The sequence below is a fragment of the Anomaloglossus baeobatrachus genome, chromosome 9 (genome assembly GCF_048569485.1).
Source record: "Anomaloglossus baeobatrachus isolate aAnoBae1 chromosome 9, aAnoBae1.hap1, whole genome shotgun sequence".
NCBI lineage: Eukaryota > Metazoa > Chordata > Amphibia > Anura > Aromobatidae > Anomaloglossus > Anomaloglossus baeobatrachus.
The window spans coordinates 34,547,115-34,570,697 of NC_134361.1; the positions used below are offsets into that span (position 1 = coordinate 34,547,115).

The 23,583-nt window shown below is 44.1% G+C and overlaps 1 protein-coding gene across 1 annotated transcript in view; it reads left to right on the forward strand.

Annotated features, from left to right (window-relative positions):
* The first annotated feature begins 211 nt into the window (after window positions 1–211).
* RASGRP4 (RAS guanyl releasing protein 4) overlaps window positions 212–23,583 on the forward strand; it is a 63,207-nt gene continuing 39,835 nt past the window's right edge. Inside the window, exons 1-8 of the mRNA XM_075322545.1 lie at window positions 212–353; window positions 4,048–4,259; window positions 7,893–7,998; window positions 8,093–8,146; window positions 10,191–10,325; window positions 15,032–15,179; window positions 19,740–19,913; window positions 20,136–20,252. Of these exons, the coding sequence (XP_075178660.1) occupies window positions 331–353; window positions 4,048–4,259; window positions 7,893–7,998; window positions 8,093–8,146; window positions 10,191–10,325; window positions 15,032–15,179; window positions 19,740–19,913; window positions 20,136–20,252 (969 nt within the window). The 5' untranslated portion in view covers window positions 212–330. The remainder of the gene's footprint in view (window positions 354–4,047; window positions 4,260–7,892; window positions 7,999–8,092; window positions 8,147–10,190; window positions 10,326–15,031; window positions 15,180–19,739; window positions 19,914–20,135; window positions 20,253–23,583) is intronic.

Here is a 23,583-nt window from a genome sequence, read left to right on the forward strand (position 1 = left end):
CCCCAGGTTGTCTACATCTGCAGAATGAGCTGTGACTGAGAGAGTTAAATGCTTTAGATATGTCGAAAAATGTTATGTTTCGTAAGTTTCTGGTTAATCTTGGTATGAAGCTCTCAGGATCCTCGCCTCGCTCGCACTGACACAGTTACACAGTTCCTCTTTGTCGCCCTGCATTTCTGAAAAGACACTCCCCGTCATAGACTGTCCCATCCCTCAGCACTGAATGTAATGACTCAGGGTGGGGGTCTGAAGATCAGGACCTCTAGGTGAAGACGCTCCGCAGACCCCAAGGATTGTTCCCACCAATCTTCCTTGCAACCTTCCTGCAACATGAATCGCAAGGACAGCAAACGGTGAGGCTCTGCTTCCATTTGTGGTGAGACACCAGGAGTTGTGGTCTTCAGGTCTTGACTCCTCAAAGAGGTCACAAACCTCAACGACAGAGGTGCTTTAACTTTTTTGTTTAGTAGATGACATTTGTACATTTATGAGTACGCTGAGAAGTCCCCAGCTCGTCCCGTCTGTAAGTTCCTGATTTGGTCTGATTTCTGCTTTTTATGGTGCTCAAAATATTGAAGAACAAGGGCAGTTTGGAGATGTAGATGTAGAAGAGAGATGGAAAGTAGGAAAAGTTCTGAAATCTTGGACAAAAAGTTCAGATGGTCTCCGGTACCGCTATTATGTGAGCAATGGAGATTTAAAGGGGGTACATGTATTATCCATGGGTCTGTAGTGCTTCTGTCGCGTGCGGAGAGGGGTTTTTGGAGAACGCCACCCGCTGGGGAAATCTCTGGTGCTCGGGTTCGGTGCTTCTGCTCCTCGATGGCTCGAGCACGGGGCCGGACCCGGGGACTCGAGCAGCGCCTCCTCGCCCACAAGTGAAAAGGGGGAGGTTTGGTGGTGGGATGTCGGTTGTGACGCCACCCACGGGGTTGTGGTGATGGTGGGCTTCACCGCTGCTGGTGACGGGGGTTCCCGGGAGCAATGGCAGGGAGCAGCTGAGATGTTGGCCCCTCCGTGGGTAGGGGCTATTGGTCCCGGGGCCCCGGTTGGGTGAGAGTGGCTGTTGGTGGGTAGGGGATAGGTGCAGGTGCCGATACGGGGAGGCAGCGCGGATGCGGGGTCAGCGTTACGGTACAGCGCTGTGCCGGATGGCACTGGTGTACTCACTCAGGTAGTCAATAACAGAGTCTCTGGTAAACCAAATGGCTGGATGGACGGGGCCCGCAGTCGGCTGCGGTTTCTTCACTTTCCCCGGACGGGTTGATGGTGGCTGTCTTTCCCTGCACCTGTGTGTAAGTGTTTGACCCCTATAGATTCCCACGGGTGGTCCGCTCCCTGGCTTGTACGTGTCGGGAGAGCCCGTTTTGCCCGCAGGCGCTGGCCCTTGAATCTCTGGCCGTTGGCGGTGGCTCTTATCTGGACGGGTTGGGCTGTTGCCTTCTGACGGGACTTGGTTGGGAATGAACCCCTGAGGTCCAGACCACAATCAGGTAATTTGACCGTTACGGCGGCTTCCGAGCCTAGTCGGGGTCTGAGTACCCTGCCTTGGTGCTTAGCTTCACTCCGCTCCCCGGTTCGGTACCGGCGGGCTACCGCCCGACCCCAGTCCTACGGTTCCGCAGTCGTCCACTAACTCCTGCAGACGGCCACCACCGTCTGCCGACCTTGCTGACTGTGCCTGGGCTCCGAACCAGACACACACAGTCTCTCCACTTCAACCTCCCAAACTCAACTCCAAACTCCACTAAACTGACTACCTTTCCCGCCTCCAGGCCTGTGAACTCCTCGGTGGGTGGAGCCAACCGCCTGGCTCCGCCCCACCTGGTGTGGACATCAGACCCTGGGGGAGGCAACAAGGGTTTTGTTTGACGGATGGTCCCTACCAGGGGAGGGTGTGTGTGTGTAAGTGATGTTATTCTGTGACCCCTGGGGTCCAGGGCGTCATACTTCTAAATTATTTCATCTATGTATTACGGCAAGCCACCGTATTCTCAATGACCAGAGAGAGGGATCCATTAGAGAAAAATATCAGTGTGCCCTCATTCATGGTGGTGAATCAGTACGTCATAGTAGGGCACCATGTTCCTAAAAGGTGTAACATGGTGTAACTGTATTGACAACTCATACTAAAACTTACATTGTAAACGTCCACTTATAATACGTAAGAACTGATGGTTTAGAGGTGGAGACCCAACATAAAGCCTAAAGGAGATGAGAAATAAGGGTTCATTGACTCCAAACAGGACAGTATTGTCCTCTACTGGACCTCAAAGAGCCTGATGTGCTCGAGGGATGATCTTCTTCAGGGTTAGGTTCTTTTCTTGGACCTGTCTTAGGTGCTCCTATTAAGTTATGGTACATGGAGTCTTTTCACAGAAAATGCGCAGCTTTTTTGAGTTTTTCAGGATTTGGAGAGGTTCCGCTTAGTTTCTGCTACGAAAACTCAGCGAAAATCTCCAAGCGCAGATAGCCTTAGGGCAAGTTTTTTTTAACGGATTCTCCCCAAAATCCTCCTCAAAAACTGCTACAAATACTCTTCTAACTCATTCCACTTTGCGGTTTATATAAGGAGGGTTTTGTTGTTTTTTTTTAGCTTTTATTCTTATCTTCCCTGATTAGTTTTTGAAAAACACCTGGTGGAAAAAATAAAAAATCATGTCACTTTTTTAAAGCGGATACTAAAGGAAAACTTTCCAAAATAAGCACCGTCCAATCAAAAGATGTAAAAAAAGATAGCTCATTCTATGTGGACCTGAGAAGAATTTGTCTCTGAAGAAAGCTGTGGTTATCTTTCCAGTGGATGTGGTGGAGTTCCCTCTATGGAGAAGATTTGGAGTTACTTTTTTATCTGTTTATTTTACTGGTAAGACTAGTGTCTTTCTGGCCTGCTCACTAGCCAATGCTAGTTTAGGGTCAGCTATGGTCTAGGTACGTGATCGCGAACAGGGGAAGGACCCATCTAGGGATATTAGAAAGTGCAGGGATCAGACACAGGTGAGTGTGAGGTGGTCACCCCACTCCCTTTCTTCACTTAAACTCATTCCTGGCTCACCTTTATGCCAGTGATAGTTCATTCTATGCTAACCTGAGAAGACGTCTTTGAAGAAAGCTGTGGTTAGCTTTCCAGGACATTCAGTTTAGTTCCCTCTCTGGAGATTTGGAGTTCTTCTGTATTTGTTTATTTTAGAAGTACGACTAGTGTCTTGCTGGCCTGCTCACTAGCCAGGGTTACTCTAGGGTTAGCCAGGGCCTAGGTACATAATTGTAAACAGGGGATGGACCCATCTAGGGACGATAGAGAGTGCAGGGATCAGGCACAGGTGAGTATGAGGTGGTGACCTCACTCCCTTTTGATAATTTAAAATCATTCCTGGCTCTCCCATATGGCAGTGATGGTTTATTCTATGCTGACCTGAGAAGAAGTTGTCTCTGAAGAAAGCTGTGGATAGCTTTACAGGGTATTCAGTTTAGATTCCTCTCTGGAGAAGATTTGGAGTTCTTTTGTATTTGTTTATTTTAGAAGTATGACTAGTGTCTTGCTGGCCTGCTCACTAGCCAGGGCAAGTTCAGGGTCAGCCAGGACCTAGGCACGTGATCGCACACGGAGGAAGGACTCATCTAGGGACAATAGAGAGTGCAGAAAGCAGACACAGGAGACTGTGAAGTGGTGACCCCTTCCCTCTCCCTATCACAAGGACCTTTGTTTAGATCTTCCCTGGTGTACCATTCCTGTTGTGTCGCATGCCCGGTGTTCCCTCGCTGCGACGTGACAGTTTCCCTCTACCTCCTCGTCTTCTTCTCTTCATAGAATTTTAAAAACACCAAGTGTCCCCTCCTATCTCAGTAATGGGGATATCGCTCTTCAATGAATACAGATGTTACCATTGAATTGAGAGTGAAAGATCAGTCCAGGGGGAGAAAGAAGCCAATTTCTCTGATACAATATATTACAAAAACTCTTATTTTCATGCGTACTATTGATTTTTGAAATAAAAATTAAAACGATGTTTACCCTTTAAATTTGCATATTTTGGATTTTTACAGAAAGTCTCGCCTGGAGCTCACGAGTCAAACTATCAACGGTAATGGAGTCGTCGTCACTGTTAAGGGTCGGCATAGCCAGAGTCGGAGGAGGAGAAGGATGACGTGTCCAAGCCAGGCCGAGATTAACAGCGCTCTTGGGTCGGTCACGTTGGAGCAACTGGGAAAGAGCTGCAGTCTGGAGGAACTGATGGAGAAATGCATACAGTCATTTGGTAAATACCTGAAGGCACCATATATAATTAGGAAGTGCCTGAAGTTGGCCGTAGAAATTAAAGAAAAACTCAACTGGTGGCTAAATTAAGCACATAAATGTATCCAAGGGCTATTTTTCAGGATGGTACAATTACCCTCTAATTCCTAGGTGACTCAGTAAGGACTAATACCGCCAAGAGTCTAGCGGCCATAACATCTCCATTGACACCCTGTTTCCAAACCTCTTAAATGCTGCGGTCACAATAGACAAAGGCATCTAAGGGGTTAAACTTCTGCAATTGAAGCCAGCCCTGATCGCAACACTTGACCAAACCAAACCTATATAGATCGGGCTCAGCTCATACATGCACACAGGGGTGATTGAGCCCAAAGTGGGCCGATCCTTGCCAGCAGCCCTATGTATGACACCATATTATAATATTGTTATTATTATTATTATTATTATTATTATTATTATTAATAATAATAATAATTATTATTATTATAGTGCCATTTATTCAATGGCGCTTTACATGTGAAAGGGGTATACAAAATAGGGACAGGTACAATAATCATAAACAATACAAGGCACAGAAAGGTACAGGAGGACGGAGGTCCCTGCCCGCGAGGGCTCACAGTCTACAGGAGGAGATAGGACCCTGCCATTGAGGGCTCACAGTCTACAGGAAGAGAGAGGACCCTGCCCGAGGGCTCACAGTCTACAAGGGATGGGTGAGGATACAGTAGGTGAGGGTAGAGATGGTCGTGCGGCGTTATATCAGACTGAGGGTTACAGCAGGTTGTTGGCTTGTCGGAAGAGATGGGTCTTCAGGTTCCTTTTGAAGCTTGTCAAGGTAGGAGAGAGTCTGATATGTTGTGGCAGAGCATTCCAGAGTGTGGGGGAGGCATGGGAGACATCTTGGATGCGATGGTGGGAAGAGGAGATGAGAGGGGAGTAGAGAAGGAGACCTTGTGAGGATCAAAGGTTACGTGCTGGTAGATACCGGGAGACTAGGTCACAGATGTAGGGAGGAGACAGGTTGTGGATGGCTTTGTAGGTCATGGTTAGTGTTTTGAATTGGAGTCTTGGGGCAATGGGAAGCCAGTGAAAAGATTGGCAGAGAGGAGAGGTCGGGGAATAGCGGGGGGACAGGTGGATCAGTCGGGCAGCAGAGGATAGGAAAGATTGTAGGGGTGCGAGACTGTTAGAAGGAAGGCCACAGAGCAGGAGGTTGCAATAATCCAAGCGGGAGATAATAAGGGCATGCACTAGGGTTTTTGCAGCTTCTTGGGAAAGGAATGTATAGATCCAGGAAATGTTTTTGAGTTCAAGGTGGCAGGAGGTGGAGAGGGCTTGGATGTGTGGCACCACTAAAGATTTGTTCTTCCTTACCTTGACACTTGACCTCATTGGTGCGTGATGACCAGTGTTGAAGAAAAAAAACATGATTTTTCCCTACTCAGTTTGGACATGTGAACTGCAGCCTGTCAATCATTTTTGCAATTGGATTTCATTAAAAATTTTGCACCGTTTGGCTTTTGCAGGCTTTTTGATGCAATGCACATTTGACTTTGATGTATTCTGTGGAGCTCAAAAAAAGACAGATAAAAGAGAAGCCAACTTCCCCATCAAACCCTTAGAATGAGCTCACTGATGGATCCTCAGTTTTATTCCTTCTCTGACACCACTATAGATTTGTTCTTCAAAATAGATAATCCATAGGATGAAAGGCACTCACCGGTGTTGCTGTATCAAAAAGGCTTTATTCCTGAATCAGGTTACATGTGAAGGCAAGCGGGGAGGGGAAGACACAAAACCCATAGGACAACGGCCGTTTCGCACCTGCACACGGCTCTTCCACGGGTCCACAAGATGGACCCATGGAAGCGCTGTGTACAGGTGCAAAATGGCCGTTGTCCTATGTGTTTTGTGTTTGGACCCGTGGAAGCGCCGTGTGCAGGTGCGAAATGACCGTTGTCCTATGTGTTTTGTGTCTGGACCCGTGGAAGCGCCATGTGCAGGTGCGAAATGGCCGTTGTCCCATGCGTTTTGTGCCTGGACCCGTGGAAGCGCCATGTGCAGGTGCGAAACAGCCGTTGTCCTATGTGTTTTGTGTCTGGACCCGTTGAAACGCCGTGTGCAGGTGCGAAACAGCCGTTGTCCTATGTGTTTTGTGTCTGGACCCGTGGAAGCGCCGTGTGCAGGTGCGAAACGGCCGTTGTCCTATGTGTTTTGTGTCTGGAGCCATGGAAGTGCCGTATGCAGGTGCGAAACGGCTGTTGTCCTATGTGTTTTGTGTCTGGACCCGTGGAAGCGCTGTGTGCAGTTGCGAAATGGCCGTTGTCCTATGTGTTTTGTGTCTCCCCCTCCCCGCTTGCCTTTACATGTAACCTGATTCAGGAATAAAGCTGTCATGGTTCGCCTCCCTGTCCACATGGCTAGGGGGCGGAGCCTTCTCTCGAGCCTCACTTCCAGACCCTGGATGCCTTAAAAGCTGGCATTTCCAGTGAACCAGTGCCGGCTATAAGCTTAGCACTGCTTTGCCTGTGATTGCTGGTCCTGTGAGTGATATCCTGATCGGTCCGTGCCTGTGCCCCCGTGACCTTGTCTGTGTTCCATCCCCTGGTCGTCCCTCCTGTCCTCTGTCCCCTCTCCTATTTCCCCACTCGGTTGCTTCCTCCGGTACTGACCTTGGCCTAACTTTGACTCCGCTTTTGCTCGTTCCTCCGGTCCTGCTTCTGCCCGTACGGTGTTTGACCCAGCCTGTCTGACTATTCCTTGCATGCTCTGCAGCTCTGCTTCTCAGCTGTGCTTTGAGGTAATGCATGAGAACGTTGTGAATTCACTTCCTGGTTCTCATTGCTCTGTGTAGTGTATTATGCTACAGAGCTCTGGCTCCCCCTGGTGGCAGCATTACAAAAGCCTTTTTGATACAGCAACACTGGTGAGTGCCTTTCATCCTATGGATTATATATTTTGTGGCATGTTTTATCTTGGAAAAGAGCACCACGGACCTTTGTATCGACACCGCCTGTATGTTGGTCTGGTTTGATACGAACATTAATGTTTTGACTCTATTCTCAAGCAAAAAAGCATGAGATATATGTATTCATCAGTGTGAATAGTGCCCAGCATTTCTTTCTATGAACCCTGTAATAGATTTGTTCTTCCATACCTTGGCACTTGACCTAATTGGCACTAGATGACCAGCATTGGAAAAAATAAAAAAAGAAACATGATTTTGCTCTACTCTGTCTTGACATGTAAATTGCAGCCTATCAATCATATTTGCAATTGGATTTCATTAAACATTTTGCACCGTTTGGCTTTTGCAGACTTTGATTTCCTCCACATTCGACTTTCCTGTAGTCTGTGGCGCTCAAAATAATACAGATAAAAGAGAAACAAACTTTCCCATCAAACATTTAGATTGCGCTCACTGATGGATCCTCAGTTTACTCATTCTGCAACCAGTGAAACACAGAGGCTATAGAAGGCAAACGGTGCAAAATATTTTACCCAATTGCACAAATACATGAATTTAAGTAAAAAAAAAATCTATATTATTAGAGTATTAGGCGGAACGGACAACGCCGATTGCATTGACGACTAACGAGTCATTATTGTTATTTGTTTTAATTGGTTTGACAAGATGCAGAGGGGAAGCTCTGGAGGAATGAAGACACCATTCATATGGTCCTCGTCATGCACAGCTGGGTGGTGCCATCTCCTGAATTTGCACGGAAACTTCTTCAACTATATCCTTATTTATCATGTGATGCAATATAAGACGTCTTGAGGTTTACTGTCCCTTTCAATATCTCAGCATTTATGTCCTTAACCACTAACTACTTACAGGGAAGCATCTCAGAACAACAGGCGGATGCAGATCTGCCATTTTCTCAGGTAAATGGAATTTGTCTTCTCTGGAGAATGGAATGGACAAGCTAATCCTCCTGATGGAATTTTAACGAAAACTTATCACTTACCGTAAATATTTACTTTCCCCCTGGTGTGAATGCCGCTGTTCTCCTGAATCCGGCGATGTTTATCTCGTGTTCCTGCGCCTCTCCGTTCCTGAGATATGGCCTCCTATTCCTTGTATATAAAATTAGTCTTTTAAGCCAAGTGGGTGGAGTCCTCAACTCTTCTTAGAGGCGTGTTCTCGAAGGCCACTCCCGGTTGGTTAAAAAAATTAGATTTATATGCAGGAAAGAAAGGGCCATATCTCAGGAATGGAGAGGCGCAGGAACAAAAGAAAAACATCGCCGGATTCAGGAGAACGGCGGCATTTACACCAGGTAACAAAATATACAGATTTATACCGGGACAGGTTCGTTGTAAGCTAATCTGTCTAATTGACGTACCGTATGTCATTATTTAGGGGTGTCGGTTTATTAGCACCAAATATACTGCTCAAAAAAATAAAGGGAACACTATAATACCATTCTGTTGTTTAAGTTTTCCCTTTATTTTTTTGATCTGTATACATTAACAGGTATTCAAAAAAGGGATTTAACCCCTTCACGACATATATAATGTACATGTGAATCTTATGCCGTGTCCCTATCTTTACTGCAGGCTCACGTGCAGAGTCTGCATTTTTCCCCCAGCACATGACAGCTGATTTAATTAGCAGTCATGTACCTTTAACAGATGCAGGTGAGTGCCACTCTGACCACATCTGTTAACCTGTTACATGCCGCTGTCAATCGCTGATAGCGACATTTAACATGTGCCGGCCCTGAGGCATGAGATTCTACGTGGTCAGCAGCGCACCAGAGATGTGATCAAGAGGCGCCAATGTGTGGGCTTGACAGCCAGGGGTTTGCCGATGATCCCCTTGCCTGTCATTATGATTCTCCGGTCAAAACCATCCTGTGGCCAACTTTCATAGGAGATCTTGTTTTCTGCTATACATAGCAGTGCTGATGCACTGCTATGTATAGCACAGGTGATCAGATGATCGCAGGTTCAAGTCCCCTAAGGACCTATTAAATACAGTTAAAAAAATAAAAATAACACATACGTAAGTTCAAATCATCCCCTTTTGCCACATTAAAAATAGAACAATAACAAAATTAGCATATTTGTTATTGCTGCGTTCCTAAAAGTCAGATCTATTAAAATATAAAATAAATTAATAAGATTGGTTAACGGCATAACAAGAAAAAAAAATCAAAATTAAGTTTTTTGGCTGCCGAAACATTGCAATAAAATACCATAAGAGGCAATAAAAACATTATATCTACACCCAAAATGTTACCAGTAAAAACGTCAATTCATGGCCCATAAATAAGCCGTCACACAGCCACAGATCCTGAAAATGTAAACATTATGTTTCACAGAAAATGGAGACACAAGCAATTTATTTTAATTTTTTTTTTTTTTTTTTACAAATTTTGGAATTTTTTTCACCATTTTAATAAAACCAAAACTATACATGTTTGGTATCTGCATACTTGTACTGACCTAGAGAATTATATTGTCAGGTCAATTTAACCATATAGTGAAAATGCTAAATAAGAAAATAAAAAAATAATTGTGGAATTTCACTTTTTTTGTAGTTTCAATGCATTTGGAATTTTTTTCCATTTTCCTGGACAATATTTAGTGAAAAAAAACCAGTACAACTCATCACACAAAAAAATAAGCCTTCATGCGGCTATATTACAAAAAAATTAAAAAGTTATGGCTCTAATAAGAAGGAGAGAAAAAAAATGAAAAGAAAAAAAAATTGAAAAAAACTACAGCCTATATAATGGGATAATATAATAATAATAATAAAAAATTAATAAAAATACATATAAATATATAAATATGTGTAGTTAAAGTAGACATTGCCTATATAATGAGATAATATAATAATATAATAAATATATAAATATATGCATGTAACTCTCACTCTATGATCCATATTGTTAATCTCAGTCCCCCCTTTCACCTCCAGATTTTGGGTGAATCAGTATCCAGAGGTGTTTCGTAAGGACAATGAACTGGAAGAGCTGATGGGAGATTTCTGGGAAGTGGTAAAGGACAAAAGAAGACCAAGCGATCCACGACAAAGTATTGACACCTCATGCTTGTAAGTATTCATGAAAATCAAAGTAGTCTGTTGTGGACCCCAATATAAAAGAATCCACCCCCAATACCTACAATTTTTCATTTAAAATACTGTAGTCTTCTTTTTATTTCAATAGAACACATGGAAATAAGCAGCTCTGTAATATATATTAGTAGAGAAGTCTGCTTCTTTCTCCTCCTGGACTGCTCATTCATTCTCAAAATTCTCAATTCACGGGTAAAATCTGTTTTTGGTTAACTCACACTTTCTCATTACTGATATAAGACACAAGAGTTGGTGCTCATAAGTTCTATGGAGAACTGTAACTGTGGTTTCAGGAGAACTTGCAGCAGACTGTCTGTGTCGTCCTCTAGCTCCTCCCTCCTCCATAGAACGTTCATTTTGGGAGAACTTGCAGCAGAATGTCTGTGGCATCCTCTAGCTCCTCCCAGCTCCAGGAGAACTTGCAGCAGAATGTCTGTGGCATCCTCTAGCTCCTCCCTGCTCCAGGAGAACTTGCAGCAGAATGTCTGTGTCATCCTCTAGCGCCTCCCTCTTCCATAAAACGTTAATTTCGGGAGAACTTGCAGTAGAATGTATGTGTCGGCCTCTAGCTCCTCCCCTCTCCATATAACTTTCATTTCGGGAGAGCTTGCAACAGAATGTCTGTGTTAGCCTCTAGCGCCTCCCTCCTCCATAGAACGTTGATTTTGGGAGAAATTGCAGCAGAATGTTTGTGTCATTCTCTAGCTTCTCCCTCCTCCATTGAACGTTTATTTCGGGAAAACTTGCAGCAGAATGTCTGTGTCATTCTATAGCTTCTCTCCTCTCCATAGAACTTTCATTTCAGGAGAACTTGCAGCAGAATGTCTGTGTCGTTCTCTAGCTTCTCCCTCCTCCATAGAACGTTCATTTTGGGAGAACTTGCATCAGAATGCCTGTGTTATCCTCTAGCTCCTCCCTCCTCCATAGAACGTTTATTTCGGGAGACATTGCAGCAGAATGTCTGTGTCATTCTCTAGCTTCTCCCTCCTCCATAGAACTTTCATTTCAGGAGAACTTGCAGCAGAATGTCTGTGGCATCCTCTAGCTCCTCCCCTTTCCATAGACCTTTAATTTCGGGAGAACTTGAATCAGAATGCCTGTGTTATCCTCTAGTTCCTCCCTCCTGCATAGAACGTTTATTTCGGGAAAACTTGCAGCAAAATGTCTGTGTCGTTCTCTAGCTTCTCCCCTCTCCATAGAACTTTCATTTCAGGAGAACTTGCAGCAGAATGTCTGTGTCATCCTCTCACTCCGCCCTCCTCCATAAAATGTTCATTTCAGGAGAACTTGCAGCAGAATGTCTGATGGCCTCTAGCTCCTCCCTCTTCCAAAGAACTTTCATTTTGGGAGAACTTGCAGCAGAATGTCTGTGTCGTCCTCTAGCTTCTCCCCTCCCCATAGAACTTTCATTTCAGGAGAACTTGCAGCAGAATGTCTGTGCTATCCTAAAGCTCCTCCCTCCTCCAGGAGTACTTGCAGCAGAACGTCTGTGTCATCCTTTAGCTCCTCCCTCCTCCAAAGAACTTTCATTTCGGGAGAATTTGCAGCAGAATGTCTGTGTTGGTCTCTAGCTCCTCACTCCTCCATATAATCTTACAAGCACCAACTGTCACCTCCTATCTTGCTAATGGAAAAATCTGTCTTCACTGAGTACAGATTGTACCCATGAATAAAGTGAAACATTTATTCTCATTTGTCAATTGCTTGTTGTCGGTGTTCCTTGCTTCCTTTTTTGCCAGTGAGTGGCTACAGAGGGCACATTTCTATATATAACCAGATCACGAGGGACACAGACAGACTTTGTACATCCTCCTCTGGTTGTCACATGTCTATCATGTAAGGATACGGACAGCCGAACTACCCAGGAAGTAAATCTAGAATTTTTTAAAATTATTTTTAGACATTATTTTTGGACATCACATAAAACTGAAATTTTGTTGTGTTCACATCTCCAAATAGATCTTTTTCGTTCTGTCTTCCACCAAATATTATCTTGAATTATTTGGAGGTCATCCAGATGTTTTTGACATTTTTAGAAGCATTGATGATACTCTTGAATGGCAATGGTCTGTGTTAGATTGGGCAACTGTTATGTGCCCTGCAGCCAAGGGTGCGCACCTCCACCCAGCTTTACAACAGAAAATTATATGGAGATAAGGTATGCACACCAGTGACTATGTAAGGGGAATACATGAAAAGCAGAAACTGCTGTGTGAATACTGACATCAAAAATCCAATAGCTATATGTAAGAATGAAAATATGAAAAATGGAACCTGCATTACTGCCATGAACATATGAATCAAGAGAAATTTAGCTACTGAATTGACCAATGCAATAGAGCCCCAACACTACGCCAAAGTATTTCTCTACGTTGGGGTCCCTAGCTTGTGTGTGTCCTCTCATGCAGTTAAAAACTTACCGTGTATGGGAAGCTGAGACCCAGGCTATATATGCGTATGATATGGATTGGCAATAGGTGTGAATGGGGAGGGTTCACAAACGAAAAACTACAAATCAATCAAGAAATAACGTCTGGAACTCCATTCTGAGTTTTTCATGTCAGTATTCACACAGCAGTTTCTGCTTTTCATATATTCCCCTTACATAGTCACTGGTGTGCATACCTTATCTCCATATAGCGTAGATTTTTTAGGTTTTTGCACCCAGTTCAGACTTAGAATGGTGTTCCAGACGTTATTTCTTGATTGATTTGTAGTCTTTCGTTTGTGAACCCTCCCCAACCACAGCTATTGCCAGTCCACATCATACGCACATATAGCCTGGGTCTCAGCTTCCCATACACGGTAAGTTTTTTAACTGCATGAGAGGACACACACAAGCTAGGGACCCCAACGTAGAGAAATACTTTGGCGTAGTGTTGGGGCTCTATTGCATTGATCAATTCAGTAGCTAAATTTCTCTTGATTCATATGTTCATGGCAGTAATGCAGGTTCCATTTTTCACATATTCACTCTTACATGTAGCTATTGGATTTTTCATGTCAGTATTCACACAGCAGTTTCTGCTATTACATGTATTCCCCTTACATAGTCACTGGTGTGCATACCTTATCTCCATATAGCGTAGATTTTTTTAGGTTTTTACACCCAGTTCAGACTCAGAATTGGTGTTCCAGACATTATTTCTTAATTCACAACAGAAAATTAGGCTGGAACGTAACTGAACTCTGAAATAATCAGTCATGGTGGAGTGTCAATCCACTTACCCCATGGTTTTTGTTATGCCCCTATAAGTTATCCACCTTTAGGGACTTTTTCTTGCATATATTTATGTTTTTGGAACTAAAAATCATAAAAAACCTGCACCATTGGGCATTTACAGGCTCTTTGTTTCCCTGGACAGTCATCTTTGATGTGCTCTGTGGTCATAAGAGGATATTAAAAGGGAAAAAAAACAAAAAAAAAATGTGAGGATGAGCTCACTGATGGATTCTTAAGGCTACTTTACACACTGCGATATCGGTCCCGATATCGCTAGTGTGGGTACCCGCCCCCATCTGTTGCGCGACACGGGCAAATCGCTGCCCGTGCCGCACAACATCGCCCAGAGCCGTCACACATACTTACCTGTCCGGCGACGTCGCTGTGACGGGCGAACCGCCTCCTTTCTAAGGGGGCGGTCCATGCGGCGTCACAGCGACGTCACTGAAACGTCACTGAACCGCCGCCCAATCGCAGCGGAGGGGCGGAGATGAGCGGGACGTAACATCCCGCCCACCTCCTTCCTTCCGCATAGCGGCCGGGAGGCAGGTAGGGAGAGCTTCCTCGCTCCTGCGGCGTCACACGCAGCGATGTGTGCTGCCGCAGGAACGAGGAACAACCTCGTTACTGCTGAAGTAACGATAATTGGGAATGGACCCCCGTGTCGCCGATTAGCGATTTTTCACTGTTTTGCAACGATGCAAAATCGCTAATCGATGTCACACGCAACGGCATCGCTAATGCGGCCGGATGTGCGTCACGAATTCCGTGACCCCCAACGACTCCGCATTAGCGATGTCGTAGCGTGTAAAGCCCGCTTTAGTTAACTTATTCTGCAGTCAGCAATAATCAGTCTTGGTGGAGTGTCAATCCATTTACTACATGGATTTTGTTATGCCCCTACAAGATATCCACCTTTAGTGACTTTTTCTTGCTAATATCTATGTTTTTGGAGCTAAAAATAATAAAAAAAGGCACCATTGGGCTTCTACAGGCTCTTTGTTTCCCTGGACAGTCATCTTTGATGTGATCTGTGGTCATAAGAGGATATTGAAAGGGAAAAACTAAAAACAAAAACATGAGGATGAGCTCACTGATGGATTCTCAGTTAACTCATTCTGCAGTCAGCGATAATCAGTCTTGGTGGAGTGTCAATCCATTTATCCCATGGTTTTTATTATGCCCCTACAAGATATCCACCTTTTAAGGACTTTTTCTTGCTAATATCTATGTTTTTGGAGCTAAAAATATTGAAAAAAAATGGCACCATTGGGCATTTACAGGCTCTTTGTTTCCCTGGACAGTCATCTTTGATGTGATCTGTGGTCATAAGAGAATATTGAGAAAAAAAAAAACAAAAATGTGAGGATGAGCTCACTGATGGATTCTCAGTTAACTCATTCTTCAGTAAAGTCTAATAATAATGATCAGGACACGTCTTACTTTTTGTCTGTGACAGTTCCGACCAAGAGATCAAGAAACCGTTTCCAGAGTCTCCTAGCTTTAATAAAAAGCGGAAAGTCTCCCTTCTCTTCGATCACCTGGAGCCGTCCGAGCTCGCAGATCATCTCACCTACTTGGAATTTAAATGTTTCTGCAGGATTTCGGTAAAGATTTTACAATTATCTTTTATACAAAGAGCGAAATGACCTTTATCAATATCGGGCTCATCTGATGTGGAAATATTAATGCTTCTTGAACTTCCTCCCTGTGATCATTTTAAGTGCAACTTCTGCTTGGAGAAGCCTTAAACCCATAGATGACATTTCTAAAAACCCCTAAAGGGTTAATGTTAGGTCACTTAAATGGAAGCTGTCATCAGAAAATGACCTATTGTTTAAATTGAGATTTTTTTTTTTGTTTTAAATATTTTTAATTTTTATTGCTACATATCACAATCTGTATTAGAACTCTTGTAATTTTCACACTGGCCACTAGGGCTATTTTTAAGATTCTAACTTCCTTTTGTCTCAGTAAACATCACATGTACATTGGCAGCAATGATCAGACTGACTCTATTGTTTGTACTGAAGCATCTAATCAGCGTGTGCAAAGGTCATTGTGAAGAGAGGGAGAGCAGGTGAGCTGTGACTTTGCCTATTGTGATTGATGGATCCTGTCTTATCAGCTGTGTATTGACGTGTGACCTGTCATTGCCATCCAGCCTCTGATGAAAATGTGCCTCCTGAAAACTGTTCCTAAAAAAACCCCAAGAAATATAGAGAGAGGAGGGTCAGCTGTGACATAGCTGATAAGACAGGATCTACCAATCACAATAGGCTATGTCACAGCTGACCCTCCTCTCTCTATATTTCTTGGGGTTTTTTTAGGAACAGTTTTCAGGAGGCACATTTTCATCAGAGGCTGGATGGCAATGACAGGTCACACCTCTATACACAGCTGATAAGACAGGATCTACCAATCACAATAGGCTGTGTATAGAGGTGTGACCTGTCATCTCCACCCAGCCTCTCATGATAATGAGCCTGCTGAAAACGGTTCCTAAAAAAATATGAAGCATAACGAGGGAGAGGAGTATCAGCTGTGACATAGCCAATTGTAATTGGTAGATCATGTCTTATCAACTGCATATAGAGGTGTGACCTGTCATTGCCACCCAGCCTCTGATGATAATGTGCCTGCTGAAAACGGTTCCTCAAAAAAACAGGAAGCAAAGAGAGGGAGAGGACGGTCAGCTGTGACATCGCCTATTATAATTTGTAGATCCTGTCTTATCAGATATGTATAGAGGTGTGACCTGTCATTGCCACCCAGCATCTGATGATAATGAGCCTGCTGAAAACTTCCTAAAAAACCCCAGGAAGCATAGAGAGGGAGAGATGGGTCAGCTGTGACATTGCCTATCGTGATTGGTATATTATGTCTTATGAGATGTATATAGTGGTGTGACCTATCATTGCCACCCAGCCTCTGATGATAATGAGCCTGCTGAAAACTGTTTCTAAAAAAAACCCCAGGAAGCATAGAGAGAGAGAGAGATGGGTGTCAGCTGTGACCGCCTATTGCAATTGGTAGATTATGTCTTATCAGATGTGTATATTGGTGTGACCTGTCATTGCCACCCAGTCTCTGATGATAATGAGCCTGCTGAAAACTGTTCCCGTTCCTAAAGAAAACAGGAAGCATAGAGGAGAGGAGGGTCAGCTGTGATATTACTTATTGTGATTGGTAGATTATGTCTTATAAGCTGCGTATTGAGGTGTAACCTGTCATTGCCACCTAGCTTCTGCTGATAATGAACCTGCTGAAATCTATTCTGAAGAAAATCCAGAAAACATAGAGAGGGAGAGGACGGTCACCTGTGACATTGTCTTTTGTAATTTGTAGTTCCTGTCTTATCATCTGCGTATTGAGGTGTGACCTGTCATTGCCATCTAGTCTCTGATGATAATGAGGCTGCTGAAAACTGTTCCTAAAAAAAAACCCCACTAAGCAGAGAGGGGGGTCCGCTGTGACATTGCCTATTGTGATTTGTAGATCTTGTTTTATCAATTGTGTATAGAGGTGTGACCTGTCATTGCCACTCAGCCTCTGATGATAATGACTTTGCTGAAAACTCTTCCTAAAAAAAACAACAGAATGCGTAGAGAGGAAAAGGAGGGTCAGCTGTGACATTACCTATCATGATTTGTAGATCCTGTGTTAGCAGCAGTGTATAGAGGTGGGACATTTCATTGCCCCCCAGCCTCTGATGATAATGAGCCTGCTGAAAACTGTTCCTAAAAAAACCCAGAATGCTTAGAGAGGAAGAGGATGGTCAGCTGTGACATCACCTATCATGATTTATAGATCCTGTGTTATCAGCAGTGTATAGGGGTGTGACATTTCATTGCCACCCAGCCTCTGATAATGAGCCTGCTGAAAACTGTTCCTAAAAAAAACAGGAAGCATGGAAGCCAGTGTGAAAACTGCAAGATTACTACTTTAATTTACTAATAAGGATCATGTTATAAAAAATATATAAAAAAATTAGATGTAACACAAAAAACTGATTTAACGAATAAATCATTTTCTGATGATATCTTCCCTTTGAGAGGTTACAATCTTCCATTCGGATATTCACTTGGATGCAAAAATAGTAAAAGACCCTCAATTGCAAATGATAAGTAGCCGGATATTGACAGGGTCCAATGGTTATTGCCTTAGTATATGGTAAGGGGCTGTAAGTGCTTGTCTCCTGATCACCTTGTTAATGTCATTTTGGCTTTGTGTATGCTACATAATGGGTAAATTGTTTGACCTGAACTGAATGGGAGGAGAAAAGGAGGCGCTTTCTGGGAATAGTGGTCAAAAACAATGAATTCCACCAATAGCAAAAATTCACAGCTTATTGAAATTCTTCAGATTAATACTTTTTTGTTGTTGTTTACAGTTTGTTGCCTAGGACACCGACCATCGCTGCTGTCTAGCTTGTAAGCACTGCGCTGAGGTTGGCTGGGATTAGGAGAATATATCATATCCCATTGATCCCTTGTGACTTTGAAGCAGCATCTAGAAGCTCAATAAAAAAGAGCTTGTAAACACTGTACATGTTTGGCCACCGCTGCAGGAGAGCGGTGGTGGTCGGTTTCCTAGTCAACAAGCTGTAAACAGAAAAAGAGTTTTAAGATTTCAAGAATGTGTCACAATGTGACTGTAGAAAAGGGAGGAACAGGGGCACCTATGCTGAGCTTCATGCTAGGGGACCCTAGGCTATCCCTAACCTCAGGGTTACCCCTAATGGGGGAGATGCCCGAGTCCTGTGCCTAGCTATGCTCCTCACCAGAACTAAACTGATTCCACCCTCCCAACAGGGAAGGAAGGGACAGAAGTGGGATGAAAACACATATAAAACAGACAGGGGAAAACCAAAACTCAGACAAACTGTGAACAAACAAGGAGAATCTTAGGAGAAAGGCAAGAGCAGGAAGGTAGCAACAAAAACACAACAAGGGATCTGATCCCCTCTTCCCAGGAGCACGAGAGATGGAAGCACAGATAAAGATAGACAAAGAAAAAACAAATCTCTGACACACTGCAAACACACAGGAATCTATCCCTAACCTCAGGGTTACCCCTAATGGTGGAGATGCCCGAGTCCCATGTCTGGCTAAGCTACTGACCAGAACTGATCTGATTCCTCTCTCCCACTAGTGATGGAAGGACCAGGAGAGATGGAAATACACATAAAGATAGACAAGGGAAAACCAAAGCTCTGACACTCTGCGCACACACACAGGTAACAACAATGAGAGACTCAGGAGAAAAGCAAGAGCAGGAAGGTAGCAACAAAAACACAACAAGGGATCTGATCCCCTCTTCCCAGGAGCACGATAGATGGCAACACAGATATAGACAAAGAAAAAACAAATCTTGGACACCCTGTAAACACACAGGAGTCTATCCCTAATCTCAGGGTTATCCCTAATGGTGGAGATGCCAGAGTCATACTACTACTATAACTGATATGATTCCTCCCTCCCACTAGTGATGGAAGGACCAGGAGAGATGGAAACACACATAAAGATAGACAAGGGAAAACCAAAACTCTGACACTCTGCACACCTGCACACACACACACACACACACATAACAACAATGAGAAACTCAGGAGAAAAGGAAGAGCAGGAAGGTAGCAACAAAAACACAACAAGGGTTAACTCCATAACCGAAAACAACAATAAGTAGTACAAGCACCAGTTAGTCTTGATCACAACACCTCAACCAGATCAGCCAAGATAAACTATAGCTGCCATAGAAGGAAAGAATTAGCCAGCATATATAGGAGGAGTGCAGATGTGATTGGCTCCTCCACAACATGTGATCAAAGAAGACAAACAAGCAGACTAGTAGAGATTAACTCTTGCTAGCCTGCCTATGAATTACCAATCTGTTTGTTGATGGAAGAGTTAGTAAGAATTGAGGTCGCCAACCTCATTAGTCTCATAGTCTCATCAGAAGTCAGAATTAAGAAGAAATTGGACACGTTGGATTTTATAGGCAAAAGTGTAGCAGGGGTTTATTGAAAAGAATGCAAGCTTGGTCATATATCTCAGGACTAAGGAAGAAAAACTGACTGTATATGGAAGTGTATGGACAACTTTAGGGAAGTTTACTTGAAGAATGACTTTATATGGTCCAAGGTCATGTTTTTTTTTTTTCTCCAGCACTTAGACTATCAAAGCTACACGTCACAAAATTCTCTAAGGGAAATTCCTCGGCTGGAGAGATCGGTCAACTTGTGCAATAGTATTTCCCAATGGGTTCAGCTCATGATCCTCAATCGCCCAACCCCGCAGCAGAGGGCCGAGGTGTTCACCAAGTTCATTCAGGTGACGCAGGTAAGGACGGCAATGACATTTAGCTGTTGGACAAAAAAGTGACCGCCTCCAAAAATTTGGCAAAATATGGACCCTTTGGGTCTAAAATGAACCTCAACGATGACTTATTCTCAATGATCAGCCTGTTCGATTGTTTAGACATTGATGGCCTGTGGACATCCCAGACGCGCTGTAGATTATCTACTTTTGCATAAATTTTGATTATTGGTCTCTGTTTTACAGAAACTTCGCAAACTACAGAATTTCAATACCCTCATGGCCGTGATTGGGGGATTATGTCACAGTGCTATATCCAGACTGAAGGAAACCCATAGTTACTTGTCCCACGATGTATTAAAAGTGAGTGTGGAAAATACTTCATTCATTGTAAATGGACCAAGACTGGATTATCTGCAAGATGGGTGTTTGACATTACTTAGGTAATCTCTGGTCATGGCAGAGAGCCCATGTGCACTATATAGGTCACTTCAAGTGATGAGCGGGCACTACCGTGTTCGGTACTCATAACTAGTGATGAGTGGGCACTACCATGCTCGGGTGCTCGATACTCGTAACTAGTTATGAGTGGGCACTACCATGCTCAGGTGCTCAGTACTCGTAACAAGTGATGATCGGGCACTACCATGCTCAGGTGCTCAGTACTCGTAACTAGTGATGAGCGGGCACTACCATGCTCGGGTGCTGTGTACTCGTAACTAGTGATGAGCGGGCACTACCATGCTCGGGTGCTCTGTACTCGTAACTAGTGATGAGCGGGCACTACCATGCTCGGGTGCTGTGTACTCGTAACTAGTGATGAGCGGGCACTACCATGCTCGGGTGCTCTGTACTCGTAACTAGTGATGAGTGGGCACTACCATGCTCAGGTGCTCTGTACTCGTAACTAGTGATGAGTGGGCACTACCATGCTCGGGTGCTCAGTACTCGTAACTGGTGATGAGTGGGCACTACCATGCTCGGGTGCTCAGTACTCGTAACTGGTGATGAGCGGGCACTACCATGCTCGGGTGCTCTGTACTCGTAACTAGTGATGAGTGGGCACTACCATGCTCGGGTGCTGTGTACTCGTAACTAGTGATGAGCGGGCACTACCATGCTCGGGTGCTCTGTACTCGTAACTAGTGATCAGTGGGCACTACCATGCTCGGGTGCTCTGTACTCGTAACTAGTGATGAGTGGGCACTACCATGCTCGGGTGCTCAGTACTCGTAACTGGTGATGAGCGGGCACTACCATGCTCGGGTGCTCTGTACTCGTAACTAGTGATGAGTGGGCACTACCATGCTCGGGTGCTCAGTACTCGTAACTGGTGATGAGCGGGCACTACCATGCTCGTGTGCTCAGTACTCGTAACTAGTGATGAGTGGGCACTACCATGCTCGGGTGCTCTGTACTCGTAACTAGTGATAAGTGGGCACTACCATGCTCGGGTGCTCTGTACTCGTAACTAGTGATGAGTGAGCACTACCATGCTCATGTGCCCTGTACTAGTAACTAGTGATGAGCGGGCACTACCATGCTCATGTGCCCTGTACTTGTAACTAGTGATGAGTGCGCACTACCATGCTCATGTGCCCTGTACTTGTAACTAGTAATGAGCGAGCACTACTGTCTGCTGGTGCTTGGGACTTGTAACTAGTGATGAGCAAGTATGGCAGTTGGGTGCTATAATGGGTGCGACTCGTGTACCCGAGTATAATGGAAGTCAATGGGGAACTCAAGCATTCATCTGAAATAATTCCAGAAAGTTGCTCAAGTTCCCCATTAACTTCCATTATACTGGGGTATACGAGTAGTGCCCATTAGAGCCCACAACTGCTCGTTACGCGTACCGAGCACCAGAGAATGCTCGTGCTCGCTCATCACTAGTGACTTGTTCTTCAACTGCTAGAAACTTGGAGCAGGATGCTACGGTAGTTATAGAAATCCGCTTTAATAGTTGCTAGAAATTGCACTGACCAATACTTGTTGGACATACTGTAATAGGTCATCAATATCTAATTGCTTGGAATTTGACACCTGGCAACTCTGTTGATCAGATGATTGAGGGGATTGCAACACTTAAAGGGTACCTGTCACTTCCCATAAATATGTAATTTTTTTGACCTCGTGTAAACGCCGCTGTTCTCCTGAATCCGACGCTGTTTTTCTTTTTTTCCTGCACCTTTCCATTCCTGAGATATGGCCTCCTCTTCCATCTATGTAAATCTTGTCTTTTTTGCTAAATGGGCGTGGTCCTTAACACTTTGCTATAAGGGTATCCATAAAACACCACAACCCCCAAAAGATTAGAGGGAAGAGGAGGCCATATCTCAGGAACAGAAAGGGGTAGGAACAAAAGGAAAACATCACCGGATTCAGGAGAACAGCGGCATTTACATCAGATCAAAAAATTCCATATTTATGTGAATTGACAGATCCCCTTTAAGAGTTGCAATCTATTAAATCATCTGATCGGTGGAGCTGACTTGCGTCAAATTTACGCTATATCAAAGCAAGCACAGATCTTATTGAGGATTTTGCATTAAAAGGAGCGATACCTTTAGTTTAAAAATTAGCTGGATAATTTTAGAGAAAACATGTTTGTTCATATGCAAATGAGATTCTCAGAGCACTATGGGTGTGGCCTACATAGTCTGGAGCACCCTTCCTCCGACAGTTTTGCCGCCTTGCTCAGCAATGTCGATCACAATATTTTCGATGACCTGTTCTATCCTAATTATTAAAGTCTTGAAGGATTTTTTTGAAAGACCACAGCGTCAATAGCTTCTGTTTTGATGTTCTTTCCTGTAAGCCTTTCTTGTTATTAACCCTCCACCGAGTAATGTATTCGTCCGCACAATAAAGCAAGAGACGGCTCTAAGGTTTATAAGTGAAGTAAGGTCTAGAATTAGTAATCTTAAGAAGCATCAAGTCTAAGAAGACGTGAGTTGCATTCTTAGTGAGTTGCATTCGACATTTCTGAAAGTCGTAAACTGCCACCACCGCTTGTGTGTCATTCTAAGAACCCGACCACAGCCTTCTACCACAAGAATGCAGGGCGACTTATCAGCAGTTAGTTATTGGTTTCACCCTCCAAGGAACCGCAAGTCAAGACAATTACTGGTCAATATTACATTAATTTTTATTTACTTTCGATAAACACATAATATAGGGTCAATATGTGAGTTTTTAGCTCAAAGAGTAAAGTTGAGGTATTTTTTGTCAGGTTTACTGATGGTGGTTTGTGGGGGCGTCAAGCACAAGTAATGTTAAAAAAAAAAATGTTGAATTGTATTTCGGTTTTAACAGGTTGCAGACTAAGGCTGCTCTCACATTGCGCTTTTACTTACGTTTAATGGTCCCTTCGGGGCATCCGTCCGAACCACCTCTCCCCCACCCCACAAAGCGTGTTTTGGACGCATGCGCCGGTGAGGCCATTGACTATAATGGAGCAGACTCCGGTAGCGTGTGCTCTGTCTTGCTCCATTTTCGGGCATATACGTTTTCTGCAGGCGGACAGCCGAACGTAGTCGACTAAGTGGGTGTGGGGGGTGCAGAGCTCTATGTGTGTAAGTGCAGAGGGCTATGTGGGGGGACTGCAGAGCGCTATGTGGGGGGACTGCAGAGCACTATGTGGGGGGGTGCAGAGCGCTATGTGGGGGGTGCAGAGCGCTATGTGGGGGGGTGC